The sequence below is a fragment of the Sminthopsis crassicaudata genome, chromosome 4 (genome assembly GCF_048593235.1).
Source record: "Sminthopsis crassicaudata isolate SCR6 chromosome 4, ASM4859323v1, whole genome shotgun sequence".
NCBI classification, from domain to species: domain Eukaryota; kingdom Metazoa; phylum Chordata; class Mammalia; order Dasyuromorphia; family Dasyuridae; genus Sminthopsis; species Sminthopsis crassicaudata.
In genome coordinates this window covers 5,606,421-5,630,419 of record NC_133620.1, presented here as the reverse complement: position 1 = coordinate 5,630,419, position 23,999 = coordinate 5,606,421, and the positions used below count along the sequence as shown (strand labels likewise).

Below are 23,999 nucleotides of genomic sequence, written 5' to 3'. Positions count from 1 at the left end.
TATGCTGCTCTAGAATCCTATCTTTGAACATCAAATTTTCTATTTCAGTTCTGGTCTTCTCATCAGGCATGCAAAAGTGTTCTCTTTCATTGAATGCCCTGTCTCCTCTTCCCACCATGCTCCACAGGGTTATGTTCATTTTTGCCAGATAGCTCATACTTGACTGTAATCCTAGATACCCTTTCAGATTATACTCCAAGTCCTCCATTCCTTTACAGTGATAACTGCTAAAGTCTCATGTGAACCTGATTGTGGTTCCTTGGTATCTATTTTTTTGGTTTTTATTATTTTGTGATCAGGGAGTTCGGGATTTTGACTACAATGTTCCTATGAGTTTTCATTTTGGCGTTTCTTTCGGAGGTAATAAATTCTTTCGACTTCATTTTGCTCTCTGGTTCTTAGTTGGGTGATTTTTCTTTATAATTTCTTAAAATCCATCTGGATTCTTTTTCTGTTGATCATGGCTTTCAAGTAGTCCAATGATTTTTAAATGATCTCTCTTCAATCTATTTTCCAGGTTGTTTTTCCTATTAGATATTTCAATTTTTTTTCTATTTTTTTTGTGGGGGTGCCTTTTGATTGTTTTTCTAAATGTCTTGTGGAGTCATTAACTTTCATTTGGTAATTCTAATTTTTAAAGTGTTAATTTCTTTAAAATGTTTCAGACCTCTTTTCATAATTTTTGAATAGCTTTTTGTTTCTAATGCTCTTAGCTTTTTTTTTTTCTCTTTTTAAAAATCTATCTCTTCTAGGAATTCACTTGATTTGTGTTCAGCCTGCATTTTTTTCTTTTGCATCTTTGCATATAGATGTTTTCTTCTTCTGAATTTATGTCTTGTGCTTCCCTGCCACATATCAGTTTCTTTTTTGATTGCTCATTCATCCCAGACTCCTCCTTGAACTTCTATGCTTACTTCTTGGGAAAAGAGAGATGTCCTGGTCCGAGCTTCTTTTTATGTTGTTTTTTTTTTTTTTTTTTTTTTTTTTTTTTTTTTAATACAGCTCAGTCTGGGGGGCAAGGTTTCATTGCTTCCAAAGTTTCATTGCTTCATCTCCCTTCCAAATCAGGGAGAGGTCTGCTCACTGCCTTCCAGGTATATAAACTCTCCAAAGTTTCTGACCCATATTTGGATCTGTTGGCATCTGCAAGATCAAGTTTTCATAGACTAATGTTGGACTCAAGTCACTATTGGCTTACTGGGAGGTTCTGTAGGTTCACAGGGACTGATTTGTTTTGACTCTTCCTCACTTTGGTCTTGGTTTTCTGCTCTGGTTATTCCAATACAGACTTATTCCCAGAGCTTAAGGTTAGAACTGAATCCTTTCCATTCAGAGTCAGAAAGATGGAGCTTCATGCTCAGGATCAGTCCTCTTGGCCCTGGAACAGTGAACCAAGGAATGGATAATAGTAACAGAGCTGGCAGTTGGCATCTGTTCTGGTTCCCAGCACTGATCAGGGATTCCTCCAGGATCTCATTCTTAACCTCCTTACCTTGGAATTGTCCCCACTGCTGCAGACATCAACACTGTGCTTCTGGCTGGGCCCCACCCCCACCCCCAGTGTCTGCAGACCTCTCTGTCTTCCTAAGCTGTTTATTGTGGCCTTTTTCTTGGCTCTGGCACATTTATAGATCGTTGTGGAGAAGCTGTGTTGGTGAGTTAGGCAAAAAGGTAGACTCTCACTCCATCGTCTTGACTCTGCCTCCTAGACATTTCTTTTACAGTTCTTTATGAGATTGACTTGTCTCTGCAATGTAGGTAAAAAAAATCTTCTAAAATTGCACAAATTAAAAGTAATAGACACAAACCTACTATGCTAAATACCTAAAAGAGTATCATATTTACAAGGGGGAGGGGAAGCTAATTTATCCCTATGAGATCCACTCTGAAATCCTCAAATTTTGAATAATAGTTTTCTAAAAACAATATTGTCTGGCTTTATAAGGATATTGCTGCTTAACAAATGTCATCATTATCATCATCAATTAACAATTAACACCATATATTTAGGCAGAATATTCATTTACACAGCTCTTCCCTTACAACCAACCCCAAATAATAGGTCATTTTACAGCTGAGGCAACTGAGGCTAGCTAAAAGGCTAGCCATACACAGCTAGTGAGTGTCTGACACAAAATCTGGCTTTTTGCCACTGTATTACTGTTAGGATTATTAGGTGCTAACTCCGTTGTCCAATTTAGCATAGTACTTAACAATTCTCTAGCTCAGAATTGACACCTTTAGTTCTCACCTTTAAAAGGAGTTTACACCTTTAGTCTTCTGAAAGGAGGAGTTAACACCTTTGGAATACCCACAAGCCCATTCTCTAGGAGGATAAAAGGAGCCAGGATTCAGGAAGAAGAGAATTGGAGATTCTACCTTTGCTCTGGCTGGAGGCTCCAGAAGCCTCCCAAGAAACCTGCTCACAGAGAAAAGAATTAACAGAAAAAAAACCTCCTGCCAGAGAAGGATTACAATCGAAAGACAACAGGACACTACAATTTGGCACCCCACGAGGGCAAGGACTTGTTCTGAGCCCTTCAGAGGAACTAGTCTGGACTTGACATAACATTTTGGCGCCCAAACAGGCGACGCAGGACGATCTGCCTTGAGAGCTGCCTCAGCACCAGCTGAGGGTGGAGAAGATGGTGGTTCCAGTGAGAACTTTGCAGGAGCAGCTAGAAAAAGCCAAAGAGAGCTTAACAAATGTAGACAAGAATATCGGAAAACTCACGGGCCGGGATCCTAATGACGTGAGACCTATCCAAGCTAGATTGTTGGCCCTCTCAGGCCCTGGTGGGGGTAGAGGTCATGGTAGTTTATTGCTAAGGCATGGATTCTCAGATAGTGGAGGAGGACCCCAAGCCATACAGAGAGATCTTGAAGGGGCAGTCAGTAGGCTGGGAGGAGCGTGTTGGACAAGAAGAGAATCATACCAAGAAAGCAATGCAGAGGATGATGATGTCAAAAAGCCAGCATTGCAGTCTTCAGTTGTAGCTACCTCCAAAGAGCGCACACGTCAAGACCTTATTCAGGATCAAAATATGGATGAAAAGGGAAAACAAAGGAATCAACGTATATTTGATTTGTAAATGGTACTCTTCAGAAATTTGAGCAGGAATCAACTGTAGCTATGGAAAGGCAAAAGAGGCGTCAAGAAATTGAACAAAAGCTTGAAGTGCAAGCAGAAGAAGAAAGAAAACAAGTTGAAAATGAAAGGAGAGAACTTTTTGAAGAAAGACGTGCTAAACAGACAGAACTGCGACTTTTGGAACAAAAGGAACTTGCTCAGTTGCAAGAAGAATGGAATGAGCATAATTCTAAGGTAATTAAATATATAAGAACTAAAACAAAGCCCCATTTGTTCTACATTCCTGGAAGAATGTGCCCAGCTACAAAAAGTTGATAGAAGAGTCACAGAGAAAAATGAATGCTATGTTTGAAGGTAGACACAATGAATTTGCTGAACAAATAAATAAAATGGAGGCTAAGCCTAGAAGACAATCAATGAAGGAAAAAGAACCTCAGGTGGTGCATAATGAAGAACAGAAGGTGGAACAAGAAGAAGGTAAGGTGGCTCGGCATGAGGAAGAGATGGAGGAGATGGGTAATCAGCACAATGATGTAGAAATAGAGGATGCAGGAGAGGAAGAGGAAAAAGAAGTAGGTGCAGTTCATAGTGATGCAGAGAAAGAACAGGAGGAGGAGTATAAAAAGGAAACTGAGGCTAAAATGGAGGAGGATAATGAGATTAGGGAAAAAGAGAAACAACAGGATAGTCAGCCTGAAGAAATTATGGATGTGAAAGAGCAGGGAGAAAGTGTCAAAAATGTAAATACAGAAACAGAGGAAATGGAAACTAATCAAGTTGAAAGTGTAGACCCTTCAGAAAATGAGAATAGCAAAGAAATGGGACCAGAATTGGAAGGTGAAATTCAACCAAACAAAGAGTATAAACCTATTTCTCCTCTGAAGGAGAATGCTAATGTTCCAGAAATTGAAAATGAATCTGAAGAGAAACAAGAGAAAGAGAACCTGAGTCTCAACTAGAGTTTGTGGTTCAACCCCAACCCCAGTCCCAGTCCCAGTCCCAGTCTCATACTCTGCCCTCACTCCAGCTCCAGCCCCAGTCGTTGCCTCAATCTGAGACTTTGCCTTTAACACTTATAGAGCCACTACGTCAGGTCATGCAGGAAGCAAAACATCTAACTGAGAGGAAAGGGTTTGCCATAGAACCTGTCCAACTTACTGAGGTACAAATAGAGCCAGTCTTGTTAATGCCTACGGAAAGGAAAACCAAAACCAAAACTAGGAGCAGAAGCAGGGGTCGAGCCAGAAACAAAACTAGAAGTTATAGCAGTAGCAGTAGCACTTCAAATAGTAGTTCAACTAGTAGTAGTAGTGGCAGCAGCTCCAGCAGTGGCAGCAGTAGCAGTCGGAGTAGTTCCAGTACCAGCACTAGTACTAGCGGAAGCAACAGCAGACACAGTAGTAGGAGCAGCACTAGTAGCAGTGAGAGTAGGAGTGGAAGCCGAGGTCGGGGACATAAGAGGGATAGAAAGCGCAGGAGGAGTGTGGATGGAAAGCGGAGGGATACATCAGGACTAGAAAGAAGTCACAATTACAAGTCTTCAAAAGATAGTAGCAAAGATACAAAAGGATCAAAGGATAAGAGTACTCAGTCTGAGAGAAAAAGGTCTATATCAGAAAGTAGTCGGTCAGGCAAAAGATCTTCAAGAAGTGAAAGAGATCGTAAATCAGACAGGAAAGACAAAAGGCATTAATGGAAGAAACCAGGCTTCCTTAGCCTATTTGCAGCAGAAGATTTCTTGATGTGTAAAAGGATACCTTTCCTTTTAAGGGGAATGCTGCCTTAAGAACTGCATGTTGTAAAATTCTTTTTGGAAAAAATGCAGACTTTGTTTAGCAGACATTCTTGTACTTTTTACATAATTTTGTAAAAGTTATTTATCAAAATGATGTGAGGTTCCAAAAAACATGTAAAAAAAAAAAAAAGATTAACCACCCTTGTCATCTTTTTAAAATATCCCATGCTCTATATTAAGAATCTGTATATTTTAAGGTAAATGTTTGTTTATGTGTTCACTTCTAATTCTGTATCATACATTGCTTTTGTAGAAATAAATGTACATTAAAGAATTTTTTGAGACGGCCTGGTTACACTTGTGTAATCTCCTTAGAATCAGTTTCAAACCACTACCCACCATCTTACTGGAGGTGCTGAGGGGAACATTTTTTTCTTCCCCATTTTTATTTACATGAATAATTGTTCATTTTACCTATCCCCTTAGGTGGTTATTTTTTGGATTGACTAAACCTACCGAAGGTAAAATTTGAGGAAGAAAGTGGTTCATTTTCCTCATTTTTTAAAGTAATTTTCTCTTTCTTAGTCCCCTTTTTTATATTAACAAGCTTTTATGTTACTTCTGATCCTCAAACCAAATATGATGTGTCCTTAGGTACATTATCTTGCTAATTCTAGCTTGGTTGACTTTTGTCTTCCTGAGCATGGTAGCATCACTTATCTCTAGTGATACGTAATGATAAATTTATACCTCTTAAGAGAAAAAATTTATCCCTCTGAGGGAAGTAACCAAAAGTGGGCTCTAAATGTGGTTTTTAGACAAACCTTGGAAATTTGATATGATGGGGTTGTGTTCTATAGCTTTATACTTACATATCCTATAATTGAAGAGATTGACTTGTTAGGTCAAAAAAAGAGAAGATATACTCCTTTAAATTTGAATAAAATTAAGAATCTGAAAAGAGGTTGCACTATTTATGGGGCTACATCCTCTAATGTTAAAATGTTACTAGATAATTTGTCCCTTATGAAATTCTAACCCTGAATGATTGGAAATCCATAGCTAGGACATATTTAGAATCTGGGCAAAACTTGTTGTGGCTTTCAGAGCTTCATGAATTATGTAGAATTCAAGACAGATGCAATATGGAAACGGGAGTTAACACATAATTCACTTTTGAGTAATTATCTGGTGAAAGTCAGTATGGAGAGAATTCAGAACAGATTAACTATCCCATAGTGTATGAGCAAATTTCTAAGGCTGTAATAAAAGCTTGGGGTTCCCTCCCCGGACAGAAAGATCAAGGGGAAGCCTTCACAAAAATAGAACAAAGTCCCTATGAACCTTTTGTGGATTTTGTGGGACGTTTGCAAACTGCTGTCACAAGAACTATTGGAGAGAATGCAATTACAGAAATAATGACCAGACATCTGGCTAAGGAGAATGCCAATGAGGCTTGCAAGAGACTTATATGGGGACTAGACAAAAATGCTTCTTTAGAGATCATAAGATGCTGTGCTAAAGTAGGAACAAATACTTTTTATACCCAGACTATGATGAACATGGAAAGACAAGGTCCTTCCCCGCAAGGGACTTCTAGGGAAACTCATCCATGTTTTCAATGTGGAAAAGTTGGACATCTAAGAGCTCAATGTAGATATGGAGATAGAGTGAGAAGACAGGCTGAGAGAAGACCTAAAACTCCATGTCCAAAATGTCACAAGGGCTTCCACTGGGCCTCGGAATGTAGATTGATCCAGGGAAATGAGAGGCAGAGCCCAGCTCTAAGAATTCAATCAAAAGATAGGTGGGGCATGATGGCAGCTAAGGTTACACCCAAAGAGCCTTTAGAAGGTCAGGACTCTGATGTGATCTATCAGCTGAAAAGTAATCACATGGAAGAAAGGGATTACTTGATCAGTCAGCCAAAAGGCAATCAGATTGCAGAAATGGATTACACTTGGGAAGAATAGAGGTCTTTTAAACCAAGAGGGAAGTGTCCAGTACAAACAGCTCCAATGTAATTGCCAGATGATGAGAAGAGATTTTGAAAGTGATAAATAGAAGGAAATTAGATAGGTTAACTGCCTGGGAGACAGGGTTTGCTTGTATTTTAACAGACAGAAGGAAACAGATGGGTGGCAACAAGCACTTGGAGAGAGACAGAAAAAGAGAAAAACATCAAAACAAAGGAGAAGATCTAAGAAACATCTGACACTGAAAGAGCATGGCTGATAAGGAGACTGGAATCATTGGATTTCCTAACACAAGATGAGACTATTGTAGGACTTTAAAACTTGCAGGAATTATTGGATTCCTGGCACATGAACTAATGGACAATAGACTTATGGACATGTATAAATTCTCAATTTATGATTATTTGATCATGTTATTTGTTACATCACTTCTAGCATGTGTTATAATGTTTATGTAATTTACGTAATAATGTGTAATATTTCCCATATTGATGGATTTATGTATACCTGTTTCAAGGTCATGACCATCCTATGTTCTAAATCAAAAGAAAGGGGGATTTGTTAGGATTACTAGGTGCTAATTAGGTTGTCTAATTTAGCATAGTACTTATCAATTCTCTAGCTCAGAATTGACACCTTTAGTTCACACCTTTAAAAGGAGTTTACACCTTTAGTCTTCTGAAAGGAGTTGAATAAGAAATTTCTGTATTATTGGTAAGTTCATTTCAAATCATTGTAAGGACGTGACTCTCCACGTGAACCATGCGAACCCACTTAATTTAAGATATAATTTTCTTCATGAGAACCTGACCATTCCTTAACCCATAACAACATACCATTTTTTTTTAAACCTATAAGATGGGAGTGTACCACCTGTGTTTTAGCTCCAAATACGTGATTCCAGGAACTCGACACTTCTTGGAATAGTTGCCATTGATAAGGACTGGCCCCTTTGTCAAAACACCACTTGACTATAACCATCTGGAGCCTATGTTGGTACGTTACTATCTTATATGATGTCTTTACTTGGCTCAAAGCCTTCTTCATCCCAACCCCTATAAAAGATGGGTAAAACATTCCATATTTGGAGTTTCACCCATGAAGATGATGATCTGTCTGGGACCCTTTCTCCTATTCTGAACCTAGAGGCTGTATAGGGACTCCCCAGCAGGTTGAAATCTAGTGTTGGTGCTCCTCCCAATTGGTGATGCATTCTCTCTCTCTCTTTTTCTGCTATCTTAATCATAATTCTTTGTCTTTTATGTATCATTTATTGTATTAGTTGTTATTGTAAGCATTCTATTTGGTGCATTGTATAATTAAATTTTACTTTCACTTTAATTGAGTCAGAGAGCGTCATTTATAGGAGCAGATTCAAACTTTTCTCGAAAATCACATAATAGGAGTTTACACCTTTAAAGGAGTTTACACCTTTGCAATACCCACAAGCCCATTCTCTGGGAGGATAAAAGGAGCCAGGATTCAGGAAGAAGAGGATTCAAGATTCTACCTTCGCTCTGGCTGGAGTATCCCGAAGCCTCCCAAGAAACCTGCTCACAGAGAAAAGGATTAACAGAAACCTCCTACCAGAGAAGGATTACAATTGAGAGACAACAGAACACTAAAGATTACAATGCCCAAGTCCAAAATTTATAGTAAGACCTTTTTTTCCTCATCTCCTTACAAAAGAAGAGCTTCAACAGTGCCTTGAAAATTCATGGTAGAAAAATCAGGTTATCTCTCATTTTATTAAGTTTTATTATTGTTCCATGAACAATCTCTTGATTTTAGTTTTAATTTAGGATTTATCTCATTTAAAATCTGTACACATTCTCTGTGTTCCTTGGAATAAAATTATTATAGAATTCTAAAAAATGTTAGTACTACATAAAATAAACATTCTTTTAAGTTTATCAACTTTATGGCTTCAAATAGTGTTATTTCTAAAAAGCCACAAAATTAATAAGTAAAATTCTTTTATACTATTTGTTTGTTGTTAATCAGTCAAGTCTTAAAAGATGTAGGCTAGATTTGGAATCAAGAAAACCGGAGATCAAATCCAGCCTCAGACACCAACATGCTGTGTTAATCTCACTGAGCCTCAGGGAACTAAACTAAAGACTTTTAGGAGCCCAGCCCCACAAAAAGTACAAATTCTAAGCAAATAGCTCATTTTGGTTTTGCAACACATATTTTAGAAATTTTCTAGTCAGTACAACTTGAACTACAGAGTTTTACACATTGTTTTTGATAAAATCTCAAAATCCATTTTAAATGAACATGCATTGACTTCTATAATAAAATATTAATGGGCCATAAGGTCAAATAGTTATTTAGACAACAATGAAACTGATATTTTACTGTAATTTTCATTTATAGCTAATGGCAATGACCATCAAAATTATATTTAAATCTATAAAACCTAAGCTTCTCAAATAAAGAATGACATGATTTAAAACACATACATAGTGTTATATCTGAAGTTTTTTTTATCTCAAAAGAGCTTTTTACTACTAGATTTAATGGATATCTCTCCGATAAGCCTTTTACTGCTAGATTTTATGGAATCTCAATTTTGAAATATTATATATAATCCTTTGGTTTCAAGTATCTATACAAGTAACTGTAACCAGTTTACTAAAGACAAACAGTTCCATTTTCTTATTACATTTCCTTCATCCACAGTTAAGGCAATTCTCTGCTACAATTAAAAAAACTAAAAAGTTCTATTCCTTGTCTCCAAAAAAGGCTATATAATATCCAAAAGTCAGTGTCTATGGCCATTCCTAATTGAAAATGTGGCAGTACCTCGCCTGTTCTATACAAGAGAAATGGATTGTCTTGAGGACTTTCTGAAGCTTTACAAAATAGTTTCTTCACAACTGTGATAGTATACATGGTCCCTTAGTATTCACAGGAGAGTCTGATGTACTTTTCTGACTGGGAGGGCAGGGGGAGGAAATCCTATTTTACCTATAGCTTCATTCACTAATAAATAAATCGTGTTAAACATCTTCTTTAGGAACTTTATCATGTCAAAATACTATCAGTAAAAGTTGACTATCTAAATTTGTGATTCTGGGATTTGAAGCCATGGAGGAAAAATGGACATGGGAGACTTTTTTTCTCTTAAAAGTCCACATAACTTCAATGACCATTGAGCAGCAATTTTATTTTTCTTTCATGAAGCTCCTCCTTCCTCCCCCCAAATTTTATTTTATCTGTTTTGAAGAGTTCCTATATCCTATACCATCATACAAGTTTTAAAAGGCATGTCAAGAATTAGATATAATATTGATACAAAAGAAATTAACTGGATCAGATGTTTGGAATGTGGTAATCATGATGTTACAAAGGAAGAAGGGAAGGTAAAGGAGGGATCAAAGAAAGAGGCGGCAAATGGGGACAGTACTGTGCTACCACATCTCCACGAAATGTTTCTGTGACCTCTGAGAAGGCTCCTAACTTCAGTCTGAGAAACATGGCCACGGAGGAAGCTGTTATGAATGAAGAAAAATGGAATGCTAGGTAGGAATAATTTAATTCATTGCTGTTTTGTGAGCCTTAGATTTTTACAAAAATATAAACTACTGAAGATCTAATTTGTGAAATGCAGTATTTCATTACTATGATTTTTAAATTGCAATAGGATTCTGTATTACTTGGCATAATTGAAGCCTGATAAAGTTATTTTAACAATGACATGCAGAATAAATCTAGACCCAGGGATCACATACTTTTACTGAACACATTGTTTCAAAAGATCATTCTCACTATGGTAACAAAAGCAAAGTTAGTTAAAAATAAGTTTACAATCTTTAAATTAAAAACATGAGAAACACAATACTGTACATATGGAAACAAACCATTTTACATGCATACACACATTATATAGTAGCAACATTATCATAAGCAGCAGTCATTGTTTTTCCCTGTATTTTGATTGTAACACTATAGTAGTTATTTATTTGTTCCTTTTTGGGAACTACTTAAATTGAGTCATATAGCATGATTGTGTACACTATGAAAATGACTACATGGTTGAAAAACAGACCCAACAAGAGCCTTGAAGAGCACATTCATTTTGAAATAAATCATTTATGCCAGTGCTTTGATGAGTCTATACTTTCATAAGCCCAACATGTGTATATAAGCATGTCTGTGAGTACAGACCTTGCTGTGTATATATGTGTATGTATGTATGTAAGTATACATACATACATACACATATATACATAACTACTTTCACAGATAAAAATCACACATGACATTTTAAATGAGCCTGATATTTTGAAATACCCAGTAGTTCAGGTAAACTAGGATTTCCACAGCTGAAAAAATAGCTTGACATAAATTCACATTTTGAAAATCAAAGTAATGAAATCTATCTACCAGGCAATTTCTCTATCAGGGTACCAGCCCTAGAGCATTACTATGGAAGCAGAATTAAATCTGATTTCTCTATTTTTAAATAGCCTCTTTAAAATGTCCCAGAAGATGCATACGACATGTCATTCACTTGTGAATTCTGCTCTCCAGTATAAATGGCAGCATCTCCTAATGATGATGTAGATACATAAGAAATAAAGTACTTGTATATTCGAGTACTTTATTAGCAATATGTACACTAGCTTCATAAAACAACTAAATTTTACATGTATGCAAAATTGTGAATGAAATTTCTGGTTAAGAAGAAAACAAAATATAGTAAGTGGTTTTCCTCTCCATATTTAACTGCAAATTCCCTTTTGCCCTTTATTTGACCCTCTCTATTCATGCATATCACTGAATCCTCGAGGCATTCACCCCACTTTGTCTATGGCGCTCTATTCAGCGCCTTGCCAAAACCCTAGTAATCCAGCGGGAGCTTCATCCTCCTAGGAGGTGGGAAGATGCTTGCGGAGGATTTCTTTGGTTGCCGAGGACAGGGTGTCCGGGAAGTTCACCTCGAACTCTATGAGCAGGTCGCCCCGCTGGTCAGGGTTTTTTGGAAAGGGCAGTCCATAGCCTATAATTCTTCTCCTCATTCCAGGCTTCACAACTTCATTTATCGTCATGGGGATGGTTCTTCCTTCCATTGTGGGAACATTGATGGAGCAGCCACACAAGGCCTAAAAGACCAACAACAGAGTCAACTTGCCAGGAAGTAGAAACTTGTTGCATTATCTTTTTTAAGTTCAATGCAAACGGCAACTACAAAATATCCATTGTGACTAAGGCAAACCTTATAACTACCAACCACCTGTCAGAAACCACCATCATTTTCACCCCAAACTCCCAATAAGACCAGAGACCACTGTATTGTTCCTGTTCTTCAGCATCAAGCCTCACCCCTGATCAGTGCAGAAAATGATTTTATTAAACTGAGGTCCATGTACATACAGAAAAACCTTGAAGGGGGGAGGGGGAAGAGTTTCATTTCCATGTAAGGAAAGTCCTATGAGCCATCTTACCCATTTCCTCTCCCCTTTGGAGGTCCATTGGACAGTTTAGGAAATGATGCTTTAGAGGGAATGACATCCCTATTTCAAACTACATATTTTCCTTTCTACTGTTATCCACATAATGCTTAAATTCAAAATCAACATTTAAGGACCTAGAATCTTGAATAGAATATTGGTTTTCCCATTTTCCTATCTAATTCCTAGGAAATTCCTAATTTCCTATCAATCACCTAGTCTTGGAGGCAGCTCTGACACACCTCTTATCAGACCATGACACAAAGGCTGGATCCAGCAAGGTAATCTATCAATACTGGCTTCTTCCTTACATGCTAGAAGGAAATGCTGAGCTGGGTAAAAGATGCACTGATGATGCTGACCCAGAGGGCAAAGGATGATGCACAGGGGTAGACTCTTCATCAGTCTGAATGTATGAAAGACATTTTCCGGATATTTATGACCAAAAGAAGAGTTGGGGTAAAAGGAGAGGGCACAGACCAAGACCCTGAAGTCCCCCGGGGAACATGGCCATTCAAGTTCTAGACTGGCCCTTAAAATCTGTCACCTGCTTCTCCTCTTCCCCAGGCTGCCCTTACTCAGGATCTCTCTGGGAATACTCAAGCCATGGGCCAGCAATGCAAAGCAGTGAGCCATGGAGAATGACAGCAATCGACATCAGGGGAAGGCCCGACCGCACAAAGAAAACCACAGATTTGGCAAAGGATTGTTGGTATGGCTTCTTACACAAGATTGAAGGTTTAAAGAAGGCTTGCAAGTGAAATTTTTAAATTACAAAACAGATAAAAAATTATTTCTTTAAACAGTAAGTTGTAAATCCTGACTAAACTATGCTATGATAAACAATCTGAAAGCCCTGAAAGCTTTCCTTATCAGAGTAAATAATGCCTACAGTGCCCTCTACCATCTCTTCTCCCAATATACCTGTGAGAAAAGGAGATGGGAACCAGGACATATTTAATCACAAGCAGCACAACTGGGAAAGGAAGTCAGCAGCCCACTGATGGCTAGTAATGCTGACAAATCCTAGGGAATACTCAAAGGTAGTTATGATGGGGAAAGCAGGTTTGCCTTAGGGCATTTTCCACAGTCATTTCCTAGATTCTTGTGGCACAAATTGGTTAAATGTCAATGTTTCAGATCCTGTTTTATAACTTACCTCTCGTAAACTGATTCGGACAGGATAGATAATATTGGATCCATCCCTCTTAAATTGTGTATGCGCTTTATCTTTAATGACAAAAACAATATCCGCTGGAATACTATTGGGCATTTCATCTCCTTCCCTTGGAAAAGTGATTTTTGTTCCTTCTTTCCATCCTTTTTTTATTTCAATGGTGAGAATTTTGTCCTCTGTTCTAACACTTCTCCCATCAGGGTTCAGCCTTTTTCGGGAAATCTTCATCCGTTTGGTACAACCATTATAGATTTCTTCAAGAGATACTTTAAGTTCATGGATAACTGGGGGGTCTTGCCTGGGTCGAGTTGCACCCACTGGGGTCCTCTCCCTAGGATACCCATTCATGCTGAAACCAAAAGCACTAAAAGGATCTCCATCTACTTCCATTTCTTCACCATCTCTAGTAGTAGCCATTCTTCTACCAAAGAAGACTTCAAAAGGATTGGCGCCACCGAAAAATGCTGCAAACGTGGCATGAGGATCACCATGAAAGGTGTACCGGAAGGTACCTCCATGTCCATCAGTCCCACCAGCTCCTCCTTTCAAGCCTAGATGAGATGAGCAACATGTTAGAGACACAACATCCTTATGACATAAAATAGAGATGCATAGTTCTCAACCCACTTGAGCTATAAACTACTCAAAAGAAACAAGGACTGTATTCACTTAGGGGAAGAAGAAGGGGTCCACATCTGATTCCCCTGTTCGAGGGACCAAATTGCCTGGGAACACTGACAGGTTAAGGGACTTGGCCATGGTTAATGTGTCAGGGGCAGGAGGTAAACATTACGCCTTCCTATTCCACGGCTGACTCTTTATTACTTCTTATAATTAAAAATTTAAAAGACCGTGCCACTTTTGTCTGTTTTCTAGGCCAAAATTTTCTAGGGTTGTTCTTTGATAATGTTTTACAATCCTAAAGAGCAGTGATATAGTGAACAAGAAGGGAAAAAATGGCATTTTAAACTTCTCATTACAGAGATGACTTTTGACTTGTCACTTTTAAAATCAGAGGTCTTTCCATAAGCAAATATTCAGAAATCTGATTTTAACTTGACCATGAATTTCAAGTCAACAGGACTACAAATTCCTCAGGACAGAGCCTTTTTTGTGTGCATTTAAGGTTAGAGTTAGGGTTAGTATTTGTTACTAACTGGCAAGTAATTGCTAATAACCCTAAAGAAAACTTAACTAGCTTGTTAAAAAAACAAACAAACATTCTTTACCAGCTAAAATCTCACTTTACTGGTAAAGAATAAAAAAAGGGAAGACTTTCCAGGTATGGAAAGGATAGAAATCTAATCATGAAGTCCCTCAATGAAAAATATCCTATTTCTAAATTACAGAATTTAATCTTAAGAGTTATCACTCTAAGATTGCCACTTCAATCAAGCCTAGTCTATTGAAAGAGAGGTGTCAGAGGCTCTGGACACATGTTGCTGTTGGATCCCCAGCCCTCAGGGCACCTCACTGTCATCAAATCACTGCTGGATGGCTAGATAGCCCAAGAAAGAGGCAGTGTAATTATAGAAAGAACATACTAAAAGCTGAAAGTTGGAAGTCACAAGATCTTTGAGGAATCTAGGATAATCAGTGCTTCTGTTTGGTTAAACTTGTGGAAGGGTCTCAAGAATATTCCCCAATAAAAAATATTACAAAATAAAATATAAAAAAATGAGTAAATTTTAATAAATTATGTTAGGGACAGGGCTAAAAGCTCCAACAGGCTAGATAACCTGCTACATCCAACCTTAAAATGAAATTTTTTGCTTCATGCTAATAGAAGAAACCACAACAAAAGATGATCATCTCAATGAGTATCACTGGGGAAACTCAGCTTGTCCCTCCCCCCAATTGCTTTCTCATCTTCCATACAAGTGTCTTGTGCCCCTCACCTTATGTTTGGTCATGCCCTCTGTGTGAGAGTTGGTATCTTCTAGGTAAGTCAACTCCCACTTGCAGTGGCCATGTCTAGTTATGACAACAACTCCATTGATTAAAAGATAAAGAGTCTAATGAAAAAATGTTCATTTGGATCTTTTCCCGCCAGTCAAAAATCAGAGGACTCTCTCAAAACCAATACTGAAATCCAGGAACCCACACACCCATCTCAACCAAGGATTCTGAATCTGAGGTCCAACAACTTGTTGAAAATGTTGATATAATTGGCTTCTTTTGTAATTCTCAGTATTTCTCTTTATATTTAAAACCATGACTCCATGAAGTGCTCCAAGCCTTCTCTAGACCACTGCCAAATTCATAAAGAGCCTCTGATCTGGTCTAATACTTTACTAAGAGATGAACCCCTCCATGGTATCCCTAAAAAGTGGTCATCCTATCTTTCCACTTCTCGACCCACACATGCACACACCCACAAAGACCTCTAGTGACAAGGAACTTTTAGGACAACTTAGTTCATTTTGGAACAACCCTAAATGTGAAGGAAGTTTTCTTTTATCCTGAGCTGAAATCCATCTCCTACTCTAGTTCCAGCTGTATTTTTAATTGGAGTCATGTCTTAATTTCAGTCATCTCACTTCCTCATCCCAGAGATCTAAAATCATTTTGCCAAATTTCCCATAGTAGGTCATGCAGGGGCTATTGCTCCCATTTCACTGAAATGCAAAAAGCTACCAGATGTGATCGGTAGGATGATGGCTTTGAGGAAGAAAATTAGACAGAAATAGTGTGGAAAAGAATGCTTATCACAGGGAGCCATTCCTGTGGAAAACCAAAGCCCTGAGAAAAGAAGTTCTCCATCTACTTGGGATCCCACTACTACTCTTGGTCCTGTCATTCATCCCGGCTCTTCCTAATACAGACGAAACCCTGGCAGAGGCAGGACACAGCAAAGTCTTCCAGAGTTGTCCCATGGGATCCCTTTGAGCCCTCTGACCTTGGAATTAGCACCTGCTACATGCTGGCATCTATGACTTTCTTAATGAAAAAGGGACAGCATCTGTCTCCTTGTAGGCACGCAGGCAGAGGATCTGAGTTTTGAATATACCTCAACCACCTGGCTTGCTACCTGGGGTTCCTTATGGAAATCCCCAAGAATCTGTAGGTCTCAGTTTCCTCACTTATAAAATATTGGGGTTTTCTTTAGACTTGAAACCCAGGCTCTTAAGAGAGGGGGCAAAGGAGGTAAAGTGCTCCAAGACATTCTGAGAAGGGAGATGTTACTATCAAGGCCAGGAACATCAGAGAAGGTATTACTGAAAAGGGAGGAGCAGATTCTACAGGGCAGAAGCAGGATGTGTACAGCTAACTGAAAACATAAATGGATGGAAGGGAATATGGTAAAAGGAGATCAGAAGTTCCACTCAGAAATCTGTACTGAAGCCTCAAGGCTATCAAGCTCCACTGTATACTGGAACAAGGAAGGGACCTAGTTAAGGCTATAAATTAGCCAAGAAACTGTGACAGCTCTATGACAGATGGATGGGCAAGATGAGAGCCTGGATGCTAGCAGGGAGACCAACGGGGAAAGCAAAAAAAGGCACACCGGATCACTTAATAACCTGGACAAGAGATCAGGCTGACCTGAATTTGGGGGATGAACATGTGACTAGAGAGAATGGATGAAGAAGCAGCTAGAATTGGAAGGGGAATGCAAAAGCCCAAAGGTCAGAGATGGCAGGTTGTCTATTTCCTCAAGTTTTCCTGACTCCAGCTCTGATGCTCTAATCACTGCTCCATCTAGCTGCCCAGGTTGTTTACGTCCAACAGCACATGGGTCAATTTGGCCAGAGAATAGAATGTAAGGACTAGAGTACCAGAAAGAGAGAATCAAAAGACATGACAACATTGGTCATCAAAGACTTTAAATGACCAGAAATAAGGAGTTTGCGTCTTATCTGAGCATTAGTCAGACACTAGGGTGATGGAGGGGACTCTGGGATGACCCTTTTGGAAGCTGTATGGAAGGTGAGTGTGAGGGGAACTGTCCAGGTGAGAGGTGCTGAGGAGAGCAAAGAATTAGGACAGTCAGGGCTTAGGGACAATGAGGGACAAGTCCAGGCCAATGCCAAGGCTACCAACTTGGGTTCCTGAGAAAGTTATGGTGCCCTAGGCGGGGTGAGTTGTGCTAGACGTGTTGTGTTGGTATACCTTGGGCTAAGAGGGAGACAGCTAGCGGTAAGAATTCGAGAATAGTGAGCAGAATTCTGATTTTTCTAGATTAGCTTTGAAAGAAAGAGCTAGGGTACCCTAAGGGAATAAAAAGGCCAAGACAAGATTTTTTGGATTTTTGTTTGGGGAAGGGAGGAAGATAGGGAAGATATGAGCAAGACTAACATAGGCAAAGGAAAGCAGTCAGAAGATAAATGATGGAGTAAAGTCCTGGAGGAAATGGTACCTGATAGGAAAAAAACATCTGGACTTACCAAAAGGATAAATGTCAGGGCAAGGGGAATTAGGTTAGCTTCTTGTAAATAGGTTTTCTTTGGGGATTCAAAGTTATTTGAGTTGTTCGCAATTTTAGGGAAATAGATTCATTTGGCAAAATAAGGTAAAGACATTAACGATGTAGAAAAGAAAGAAGTAGGAAAGATCATCATGCCTAAGCAAAAAGGGACTAATACCAACACAACTATTCAGTATCTAAATAAAACTTAGCAAACCATAAAAAGCAGCATTATATTTACAAATAAAACCATTTTATAAAAAATTTGAATAAAGAAAACACAAAGGACCTTATGTGAAGTTTCCTGTAGATGATATCTGATCATTTTCTATCTTCAGAAGAGGAAATCTACATTTCTTTTTCAGGATATAGCCTTCTTCTTCAAAGGTCTCATTATAAATGCTTAATTTATAAAATATTAACTGTGTTTAAATCATCTCTTTTTCTAAGGTTCAGAATTCTTAACACATCATAGATTGGGGGGAGGGAGGGAGGCAGGCAATTGGGGTTAAATGACTTGCCCAGTGTCCTAATTGTGTGTCAAGTATCTGAGGATGAATTTGAACTCAGGCCCTCCCGACTCCACAACTGGTGTTTCATACACTGTGCCACCTAGCTGCCCCCACATCAAAGATTTCCAAAAGGTTCATTTTGGGAATATCCATTCATCACAGGTAGAAACACAGACATACCAAATAGAAACAGTGATGGGCATTTTCCTAGCAGCTGCAGCTCTGTAGTTTTAAAAAGTCAATTGCCCAGAAGCTTTCTCCATAGCCCTGATCCCAGTAACTCCATGCAGCTGATGGTCTGTTTCTGAGTGTGTCTCTTGGGAAGGGTCCTTATCCCCAAAGCTGCTCAGGCACACAATGCTGGGCACTCAGCAGGCACAGGATTATAGAAATATGCAATTGGAATGATAGCTAGACACAAAGCCAATGATAAGAATATAAAGTAATTGCTGCTTTAAAAAGAGGTCTTTAATGTTAGCTATAGGGACTAGACCCTGATTCCAAGGAGCTCTCAGGTGAGGAACCTCCCAATAGGGCTGACATTTCTGTGAAAGATAGTCTTCAGGCACTGAGAATTTAAACAACTTGCCCAGGTCTGGGAGGCAGTAAGTAGCAGAGGACTTGCCTGGGTCTTCTGTCCACTAAACCATGCTGTCACCTCCTTAAGTTGTTCAACCAAGCCAAAGGTATAATTGGTTTAGTGTCCCATTATAAGGATACATTTTCGTAAGGCCCTTCTTAGCCTCTTCAGTGCTAAAGACAGAGTGGGCATTTAAAAAAGATGCTTGTAGACTGACTATGGTTTATTTACTGTGGCAAAAGTTTAAAATTAGTCAAATTTATTTTTCACACCCTCTCAAACAACATTTTATTTGCTATAAATTTGGGTTGGTCAAATTCTCTTGTAAGACAAATTACTTTTTTCTTAAAAGTAGTATCTTTGTGTAGTACTGAACTGCTTACTAATGAGCTTGTTTCAATATTTGTTCTGCACGAATCTGACATGAGCTATCCCACTCACAAAAACAACCAGTGAAAAAGTATAACGTTCCATCAAGCTGAGTATTTGCATTTTAAAGATTAAAAAAAGCTGCATTTATATGGCAAAATTAAACTAAGATAACTTCTATCAGGGCATAGCATGAGTACTATCAGTTGCCCCTGCCCAGGGGACAGGCTCAGGAAGTGGAAACCCCACAGCTCTCTTATGGCTACCAAGATGAAAACAAAGGTGACCTCAAACAATGATTTAGCGCTGATCCAAAGACACTATGGAAATCTATTCATTGAGACCCCGGGCAAGCTTTCTCTTTACAATTAATAGAGTCTTCTCAAAAGTTTCCTCTTCAAAATTAGGCAGCTGGAGAGTAACTTTGAAAACAAATTCTAATTTGACAAACTGAGGAAATTAACTTGAGTCTGGCTAATATCTACTCTCTCAATCTACATAAAACCAGGGCAGGGAAGAACGGCATGCTTTTGGTTCAATATTAAAATTCTGAACCAATCATTTTGTTTGAAATGTTCAGGTTGTCTTTCAGCTCCAAGATTCTATGCTAAATTCACCAGTGTTCTAACCTGGTGGCCATTTTAGGGTAAAAAATTGCATTTCGGGGGCCTCACTTTCTTGGCACGTGATTGCTGTTTACAATTAGGCTAAAAACTTGTTCTGGTATTTTATGACATCAGGCAAATTCTTTCCTTTCCGGGCACCAAGCCAAAAACAAGCTAGAAACTAGATGCCTGAGCTCTTGCTCCTAGGGGCTGCTCTGTCTCGGTCAGTCCATACACCAGGGTTCTTGTCTAGGAGGAGATGAATCACTTGCTTTTAAAGTAAAAAGGAAAGACATAAAAACCCTTCTGATTTTCATTGTCAAACAAGACTCCAAAGACCAATGGGCTATTTACTCATCTCTCGAATAAAACAATTTCCAAAAGGGGCCCGACATAACTTCTGGAACTCAGTGCCTGGAACGGTTTTAAGTTTCTTTTCCAAAATAGATCCCAAGTCGAATCATGGAAAGTGCGTGCGCCGTCGAAAACCATGTCGCTTATTCAAAGGACACATTCAGCAACCAGACAATTCAAACCCAAGCAATCAAGCCGGACGTGCTCCGGTCATGCTGGCCCGAGGACGCGCTCTCCTCCTCCCAGAGGTCCCAGCGCCCCGGGGGAACTAGGACAGAAGGGGAGACAGACAGACAGACGGACAGTCCCCCCCCCCCGCCCCCACAGAGACACGACACTTACCCTCCTCCCCATACTGATCATAGATCTCTCTCTTTTTAGGATCACTCAGAACTTCATAGGCTTCGGCCACCTCTTTAAATTTTTCCTCTGCTTGAGGAGATTTGTTCTTGTCCGGATGGAATCGGAGGGCTTGTTTGCGGTATGCTTTCTTAATTTCTTCATCAGAAGCTCCTTTCTCAATCCCCAAAATGGAATAATAGTCTTTCCCCATTCCGAATGTCTTGAAATGAACTTAGATTTCCCTTTATGTAAGAAAAAAGATACAGATGTACCTGCAGTCTTAGCGACAGAAGGGCCCTAAGAAACCGAGAGCTCGCTGGGCAGTGCCGGCCACGGGGAGCCGCCGCCTCCCTGCTCTGCTCCCTCCCTCCCTCCCTCCGGCTCCTTCCGAGACAGAGACCTCCTCTCTCCTGGTCCTCCCATTTTATACTACGTGTCTCGGCACCTTCTAGAAGAGCCAGGGCTCCGCACGTCACTTCCCAGGCTGCCTCCGGCCGGGACCGGGCTGTGGGCCGCGCTCCTCCGGGATTAACTCTTGCCCTGCCTTCTCGCTGCGCTCCCTCCCTCTCTCCCTCTCTGTCTCTGTCTCTGTCTCTCCCCCGGTCTGGGCCAAACGTTTGGGCCACAATAAAAACCAACCAACATTATTTTGGCTCTATTCCAGATCAGAAAAGAAGAGGCAGCCTCTCCTCCGTGAGCCCCGAGGGAGAAGCTCCAGAAAGCCCCCGAAGCTGCCCACCACTGCCCTCTCGGAAACTTTTCCCTACAGCCCCTACCTTTCCAGTCAGCTTCTGAGGAGGGAATCTCAGAATCCCACTTCCTTCGGTATTCTCCCGCTTTACCTAATGAATTCTTTTCTTGTCCTCGGCAGGCTGCCGGATGAGGAAAATGAGACACTAGCCATTTCCGCAAGCTCAACAAGGCACTGAGTAATTCCAGGTTAGATGGGGAGCGACCTGACCAAGGTAGAGATTTGATTCTTAACGTGAAATACTTGAATCTAAGTCACTTCTAACAAACAAGGGAATCCCAAGTCACAAAATGACTGTCCAGTTTTTCTCTGTGAAGCGCTAGCAGAAAATCTGGCCTCAAGTTTGCCTTCTAATGCTAGCTACGTGACACGGGGAGCCGAGTTCTAAAGCTGGAAAGGAACTACAAGGTCTTCTCCTCCTTCTCCTTGCTGCACATGGAAGGAAACCGAGTTCAAGAAAGGGAGGGTGGGTGGGTGGGCAGCTGGTCTCAAGTCTCTGCCTGGAATCTCAATTTAGTGCCCTCGTGAATACAGACTGGGGGGAGGAGGGGGAAGAGTTAAGGGAAAATTTCCTGGAACACATCATGCCATATCCTATTGTAACTTGGGTGGAAGGAGAAATACCAAAATACTCAAGTGTATCCCGATGGCTGGGAGTTTGAATCCCACCTCAGACACTTTGGCAGCAGCTTCTAAAACCCGTCTCATCTGTAGGAGGCCGAGGGTTGGACTCAATGACCCTGCCAGCTCTAAGTCTCTGACACTCTGGGTGGTCACAGGGAGCCACTCTTCTTGGAGGTTTTTCATCTCCATCTTCTTTGGCATCCCATGGTCTCTGATTCTTTAAAACCTTTTCCCTCAAAAAAATTTTTTTTAAATGTAAATATTTTAAAAACTACCCTAATGACCTAAACACAGAGATACTCATGGGTATTATGGGAAAAGTTGTAAGAAGTCACCAGCTAGGAGAGAAGCTCCATTTTCTGATCGCTAAGTCATAATAGCTGCTATACTTCCTCCTTCCAGGGAAGCTGTGACCCTGTGGATCAAACCCATGGCACACATTAAAGCAACTGTACAAAGGTGACCGCACTATTTTTAGCCACCTTTGGATTCTCACCTCAGAGGCCAAAGCGCTGCACACGGGGAGTCCCCAGGCTTCACTGAACCTTTGGGGCAGCCTGATCTTGTGTTAAGGGAAAAGCACAACTCCATAAGGCCACTTTCTCATTTCAATTATTCTAAAATGCCCAATGCTAAGAAATCGAGGACAAGAACAAATACCTGAAGCAATGAGCATGAACATAAGAAAATTACCCTACAATGAGAATGTATTTCCCTAAGGAAAACACTGAGTTTCTTTAAAAAACTCAAAACTGCCTCCTCTGAATCTACATCAAAGGATGTGGAACATCAGAACCCATGATAAAAAAATTATCAAAGGTGTTTCTGAGGGAAAATGCAAATTATCAGCAGACCAAATCATTTTTAAGTGGCCAGAAATGTTGTTAGGGTCATTCTGTATACAATGAAGACTTAAGAAAAATGTTACCAAGATTTGTTTTCAACACACTGACAGAAACAAAATCATCCAATCAGCTGTACAAACCAAGGTGTGCCAGTGGACTAAACCAAGCTAAGCAGGAGAGGATGGAGAAGCACTGTCCTTCATCCAAGGAGAATTCAACCTAGAAAGTCAAAGTCCTAATTCATCCATTTGCCAAACTGCCAGCTAGTTGTTGTTTCGGTTGACTTTAATTGGTTGCAACATGTTTTTAAAATCACAAAAGTAAATTTCAATTTAATTACAAGTCAGGATCAGTCACTGTCCTTTCTACAAAGTGCTGATTTTTGTTGTCTGATAAAACTTATAACATGTTCTCCGTAACTTAGAACTGGACCCAAGTCATCCAATTTAATAATTTTGCAGAAACCTAATGTGATTATTATCAAAGCTGCATTTGTAATTACAAAATGATCCATTTGCAAAGCAAATTAGTCATCATGCATCCCTGATTTTCACCACCACCATTCACAACTCCCAAATTCTACTTCAAATGGTTTTCCCTTTTTGCATGGACAATTAAAATAGCTTCCTAATCTGTTTAAAAATAAATAAATAAATAACAGATGTAATTAAGTGGATCAGTGGATAGAGCAACGGGCCTGGTGTCAGGAAGAACTGAGTTCAAATTTGACTTCAGATATGTAATAACTGTGTATCCTGAACATGTCACTCCACCTGTTTCCTCAATTCAAAAAAAGAAATAAACAATAATCTCCCTATTAGGCAGATCAAATGAGATTATAATTGTAAAATGTTTAGTCTAGTGTGTGGCAAATAGCAAATTTTATGTAAATGTTTATTTTTTATTATTACTACTCCAACCTCACAGTTATTGTGAGGATCAATAAGATCTAGATACAAGAAGGGCAATTAAAAAATGCTCTCCCCTACCTAATCAATTCATGTTATTAGCTTCTCTTTCCTTTAATCTGCAACCAGATGAAGAGATTAAAGTACACCACTCCACTGTTTAAAAATCTTGAATAGTTTCCCAATAGCTCCCAAATAATCCAAAATCCTTTCACCTAGGAATTCTCAGGCTTCTTCACCCTGGTCTCCAATGCCTTTTTCAG

The 23,999-nt window shown here is 39.5% G+C and overlaps 2 protein-coding genes across 10 annotated transcripts in view; one reads left to right on the top strand and one right to left on the bottom strand.

The window, feature by feature from the left end:
- The first annotated feature begins 2,645 nt into the window (after nucleotides 1-2,645).
- LOC141539459 (pinin-like) lies at nucleotides 2,646-4,784 on the top strand. The gene is given in 4 exon segments (XM_074262288.1): nucleotides 2,646-3,087; nucleotides 3,090-3,395; nucleotides 3,398-4,035; nucleotides 4,038-4,784. Coding segments are annotated over 4 exon segments (2,133 nt in total).
- A 4,190-nt stretch (nucleotides 4,785-8,974) lies between these two features.
- DNAJB4 (DnaJ heat shock protein family (Hsp40) member B4) overlaps nucleotides 8,975-23,999 on the bottom strand; it is a 36,089-nt gene continuing 21,064 nt past the window's right edge. For 4 of the 9 annotated variants that reach the window (XM_074265638.1, XM_074265628.1, XM_074265633.1 and 1 more), the window contains 3 exons: nucleotides 20,609-20,850; nucleotides 13,421-13,989; nucleotides 8,975-11,913 (listed from right to left, as the gene is read on the bottom strand). In XM_074265638.1, the coding sequence (XP_074121739.1) occupies nucleotides 11,680-11,913; nucleotides 13,421-13,989; nucleotides 20,609-20,819 (1,014 nt within the window). In that variant the 5' untranslated portion in view covers nucleotides 20,820-20,850 and the 3' untranslated portion in view covers nucleotides 8,975-11,679. Of the gene's footprint in view, nucleotides 11,914-13,420; nucleotides 13,990-20,608; nucleotides 20,851-21,384; nucleotides 21,565-23,999 lie in introns of all 9 variants that reach the window. The other 5 variants (XM_074265636.1, XM_074265630.1, XM_074265631.1 and 2 more) reach the window with 2 other exon arrangements.